The sequence below is a fragment of the Diorhabda sublineata genome, chromosome 11 (assembly GCF_026230105.1).
Source record: "Diorhabda sublineata isolate icDioSubl1.1 chromosome 11, icDioSubl1.1, whole genome shotgun sequence".
Classification (NCBI taxonomy): domain Eukaryota; kingdom Metazoa; phylum Arthropoda; class Insecta; order Coleoptera; family Chrysomelidae; genus Diorhabda; species Diorhabda sublineata.
The window spans coordinates 3336231-3341299 of NC_079484.1; the positions used below are offsets into that span (position 1 = coordinate 3336231).

General features: G+C 32.5%; 1 protein-coding gene across 1 annotated transcript; it reads right to left on the minus strand.

Annotated features, from left to right (window-relative positions):
- Positions 1–1017, minus strand: LOC130450300 (endocuticle structural glycoprotein SgAbd-2-like). Its single transcript, XM_056788627.1, has 3 exons — positions 1005–1017; positions 343–520; positions 1–260 (listed from the first exon to the last, which is right to left on the minus strand). The coding sequence occupies exons 1-3, from the start codon at positions 1014–1016 to the stop codon at positions 1–3; spliced, it is 450 nt and encodes a 149-aa protein (XP_056644605.1). The 5' UTR covers position 1017.
- Positions 1018–5069: the final 4052 nt, after the last annotated feature.

The following is a 5069-nucleotide window of genomic DNA, read 5'->3' on the forward strand; positions in this document are numbered from 1 at the left end:
TCAGAACTTTTTCCGACCGGTTGATTTCCCTACAATTCCATCATTTTCTTCCGGATGTGCAGCATTGTATTCTAATGACTTCAATATAGCTAAAGGAATTGGTGGAGGTGTGTTTTCATCTACAGGCGCCACTGGCAAATGAGCTCCTTGAGGTTGAAAACCGTTTTCGTTAGCTATGTAAACTAAATGTATCGGTGTACCATCCGGTGCGGTGTAATCAAAAATTCCCTGAACTTCTTCAGTTTCTGCATCTTTGTTACCTAAACAAATTAATTCTACTCCTCAAATATTTCTATTATTAACCACTGGAATAAAATTTGTAATTATAGAGTAGTTTTTCACCTGCGTTTTTTAAAACTCCTTGCTCTTCTACAGTGATACCATTTCCAGTTTTGTATGACGAATGGAACGTTCCATCGAAGTTAAACTGTCTATCTTGACTGATTATTGGGATGATATCTTTTTCTCTAATAGGACCTTGCGCCCCAAACGCAACGGAGAACAAAACTAAAATTACTACCTGGAAATATATTTGAATTTATATAATCTATCCTCATAATATCTAAATCCTAATGACAAAATTGTTCCATTTAAAAATAATCTTCTTCCGCACTAAGATATTGCAAGGATGTAGTTTCTCAATCCATTATATTCTCCGAATTTAGCCCCGTTTGAGTATTTCTTGTTGAAAAACTTGGTAAAACAATAAGGTGATTAGAAGTACGTCTCTAAATCTTTAATTTAGGACGTACCCTCGTATTAAGATTGGAACGAATACATCATACATTTTTGTAACCAAAAAAAGGTAAAGTTTGAAATTAGTGTACATAAAATTATTTATATCGTTCGTGTTACAACATTTTTCTCAATTCGTCAAAATAAAATAGAATTGTCTTAACAAGCAAATAACCTTTTTGTTCGTGATGCCAGACCCATTCGAAAATTCTGCAGCAATCGTTCTCTTTTCACTTGGGTGATGATAATAATAATTGTAGATTACTTACGGCTATTCTCATTTTGTTTCAATAACACAAAGCTTACTGACTTTGACATTTTATCCACCTATATTTATACCTTGATTACTATCGAGTACTTCTGCATATAAATCTTCCTAAGACTACGATATATACAGTGTGGAAAACAATATAATATTAGAAAATATTATCATAACATTCCAGGTTGAATTGAATCGGGAAAATATTTTTAGTAGTACGAAACTACGTCGATAAACAGATAATTCTCAAAAACACTCATTGACAAATAGATTGCAATCGAAACAAACTGATTGTTGAAAAAATATAGATTAAGAAAAGAATAATCTCAAGAGTATGATAGAAAATCGTGTTTTGGTTTAGGTTAGGTTAGGTTAGGTTATGTTAAGTTATGTGAGGTTAGGTTAGGTTTGGTTAGGTTAGGTTAGGTCAGGTTAAGGTTTTTTGTAAAGATGTTCTATGAAAAATTCCTTAACTAGATAAAGACAAGTGAAACAGTACATGTCAATTATTGTGTGCAGATTGAAACTCAAAAAAATGTTGAAACGCGAATAACTCGAACACTATGAGGAATTCGAAATAAAGTGCTGAACGAAAAACAAAATTCTCTACCGATTGGTCTCTAAGTTTTCTTCATATCTTCAAAATTTTCACTGTCAAATGTACTCAAAAAAAATAAAAAAATTGAATCGCGGATAACTCAAAAACTATCAAAATTTTGACACAAACTGCCAGGTTAAAAAATGTGAAGCACAACATTGTGTACAAAAAAGGTTTCAATTCATTCTTAACCTCAAAATTTCCATTATAAAACTTGTTTAAACGCTCAAAAATATTTTGAATCGCGGATAATTCGAAAACTATGTGGATTTTGACACAATCTGCCGGGTCAAAAAATGTAGAGCGCAACATTATGTACAAAAAAGGTTTCAATTCTTTCCTAACCTCAAAATTTCCGTTATAAAACTTGTTTAAGCGCTCAAAAATATTTTGAATCGCGGATAACTCGAATACTATGTGGATTTTGACACAAACTGCCGGGTTAAAAAATGTGAAGCACAACATTGTGTACAAAAAAGGTTTCAATTCTTTCCTAACCTCAAAATTTCCGTTATAAAAATTGGTTAAACGCCCAAAAATATTTTGAATCGCGGATAACTCGAATACTATGTGGATTTTGACACAATCTGCCGGGTCAAAAAATGTAGAGCGCAACATTATGTACAAAAAAGGTTTCAATTCTTTCCTAACCTCAAAATTTCCGTTATAAAACTTGTTTAAGCGCTCAAAAATATTTTAAATCGCGGATAACTCGAATACTATGAGGATTTTGATACAAACTGCCGGGTCAAAAAATGTGAAGCACAACATTGTGTACAAAAAAGGTTTCAATTCTTTCCTAACCTCAAAATTTCCATTATAAAACTTGTTTAAATGCTCAAAAATATTTTGAATCGCGGATAATTCCCAAACTATGAGGATTTTGACACAAACTGCCGGGTTAAAAAATGTGAAGCACAACATTGTGTACAAAAAAGGTTTCAATTCTTTCCTAACCTCAAAATTTCCATTATAAAACTTGTTTAAACGCTCAAAAATATTTTGAATCGCGGATAATTCCCAAACTATGAGGATTTTGACACAAACTGCCGGGTTAAAAAATGTGAAGCACAACATTGTGTACAAAAAAGGTTCCAATTCTTTCCTAACCTCAAAATTTCCATTATAAATTTTGTTTAAACGCTCAAAAATATTTTGAATCGCGGATAACTCGAAAACTATGAGGATTTTGACACAAACTGCCGGGTTAAAAAATGTGAAGCACAACATTGTGTACAAAAAAGGTTTCAATTCTTTCCTAACCTCAAAATTTCCGTTATAAAAATTGGTTAAACGCCCAAAAATATTTTGAATCGCGGATAACTCGAAAACTATGAGGATTTTGACACAAACTGCCGGGTTAAAAAATGTGAAGCACAACATTGTGTACAAAAAAGGTTTCAATTCTTTCCTAACCTCAAAATTTCCGTTATAAAAATTGGTTAAACGCCCAAAAATATTTTGAATCGCGGATAACTCGAAAACTATGAGGATTTTGACACAAACTGCCGGGTTAAAAAATGTGAAGCACAACATTGTGTACAAAAAAGGTTTCAATTCTTTCCTAACCTCAAAATTTCCGTTATAAAAATTGGTTAAACGCCCAAAAATATTTTGAATCGCGGATAACTCGAAAACTATGAGGATTTTGACACAAACTGCCGGGTTAAAAAATGTGAAGCACAACATTGTGTACAAAAAAGGTTTCAATTCTTTCCTAACCTCAAAATTTCCGTTATAAAACTTGTTTAAGCGCTCAAAAATATTTTGAATCGCGGATAACTCGAAAACTATGAGGATTTTGACACAAACTGCCGGGTTAAAAAATGTGAAGCACAACATTGTGTACAAAAAAGGTTTCAATTCTTTCCTAACCTCAAAATTTCCGTTATAAAAATTGGTTAAACGCCCAAAAATATTTTGAATCGCGGATAACTCGAAAACTATGAGGATTTTGACACAAACTGCCGGGTTAAAAAATGTGAAGCACAACATTGTGTACAAAAAAGGTTTCAATTCTTTCCTAACCTCAAAATTTCCGTTATAAAAATTGGTTAAACGCCCAAAAATATTTTGAATCGCGGATAACTCGAAAACTATGAGGATTTTGACACAAACTGCCGGGTCAAAAAATGTGGAGCACAACATTGTGTACAAAAAAGGTTTCAATTCTTTCCTAACCTCAAAATTTCCATTATAAAACTTGTTTAAGCGCTCAAAAATATTTTGAATCGCGGATAACTCGAATACTATGAGGATTTTGATACAAACTGCCGGGTCAAAAAATGTGAAGCACAACATTGTGTACAAAAAAGGTTTCAATTCTTTCCTAACCTCAAAATTTCCATTATAAAACTTGTTTAAATGCTCAAAAATATTTTGAATCGCGGATAATTCCCAAACTATGAGGATTTTGACACAAACTGCCGGGTTAAAAAATGTGAAGCACAACATTGTGTACAAAAAAGGTTTCAATTCTTTCCTAACCTCAAAATTTCCATTATAAAACTTGTTTAAATGCTCAAAAATATTTTGAATCGCGGATAATTCCCAAACTATGAGGATTTTGACACAAACTGCCGGGTTAAAAAATGTGAAGCACAACATTGTGTACAAAAAAGGTTCCAATTCTTTCCTAACCTCAAAATTTCCATTATAAATTTTGTTTAAACACTCAAAAATATTTTGAATCGCGGATAACTCGAAAACTATGAGGATTTTGACACAAACTGCCGGGTTAAAAAATGTGAAGCACAACATTGTGCACAAAAAAGGTTTCAATTCTTTCCTAACCTCAAAATTTCCATTATAAAACTTGTTTAAACGCTCAAAAATATTTTGAATCGCGGATAACTCGAAAACTATGAGGATTTTGACACAAACTGCCGGGTCAAAAAATGTGGAGCACAACATTGTGTACAAAAAAGGTTTCAATTCTTTCCTAACCTCAAACTTTCCATTATAAAACTTGTTTAAACGCTCAAAAATATTTTGAGTCGGGGATAATTCCCAAACTATGAGGATTTTGACACAAACTGCCGGGTCAAAAAATGTGGAGCACAACATTGTGTACAAAAAAGGTTTCAATTCTTTCCTAACCTCAAACTTTCCATTATAAAACTTGTTTAAACGCTCAAAAATATTTTGAATCGGGGATAATTCCCAAACTATGAGGATTTTGACACAAACTGCCGGGTCAAAAAATGTGGAGCACAACAATTTATAAAAAAAGGTTTCAACTCTTTCCTATCTCAAAATTTCAAAAATCTTTTATCGATGTATTTTAACATCAATTTTGAGGGACAACCATCGACGTATGTAAGTGATAGTTAATTATATGGTATACATATAAGAGATTTATATCTGCAAAGAACTTTAAGGATGGTAACTGCTCTTTGTTAATGTTATGCAACTCCTATAAATGCCATTGTACTTTTCATCGGGCATTAGTGTCGTTGTGAACTACTAACACGTAAT

Excerpts from the sequence above, each read along its gene's own strand:
- LOC130450300 (XM_056788627.1), bottom strand. Across the intron at positions 261-342 it reads AGGAGTTTTAAAAAACGCAG|GTAACAAAGATGCAGAAACT; the intron begins GTGAAAAACTAC and ends TAATTTGTTTAG.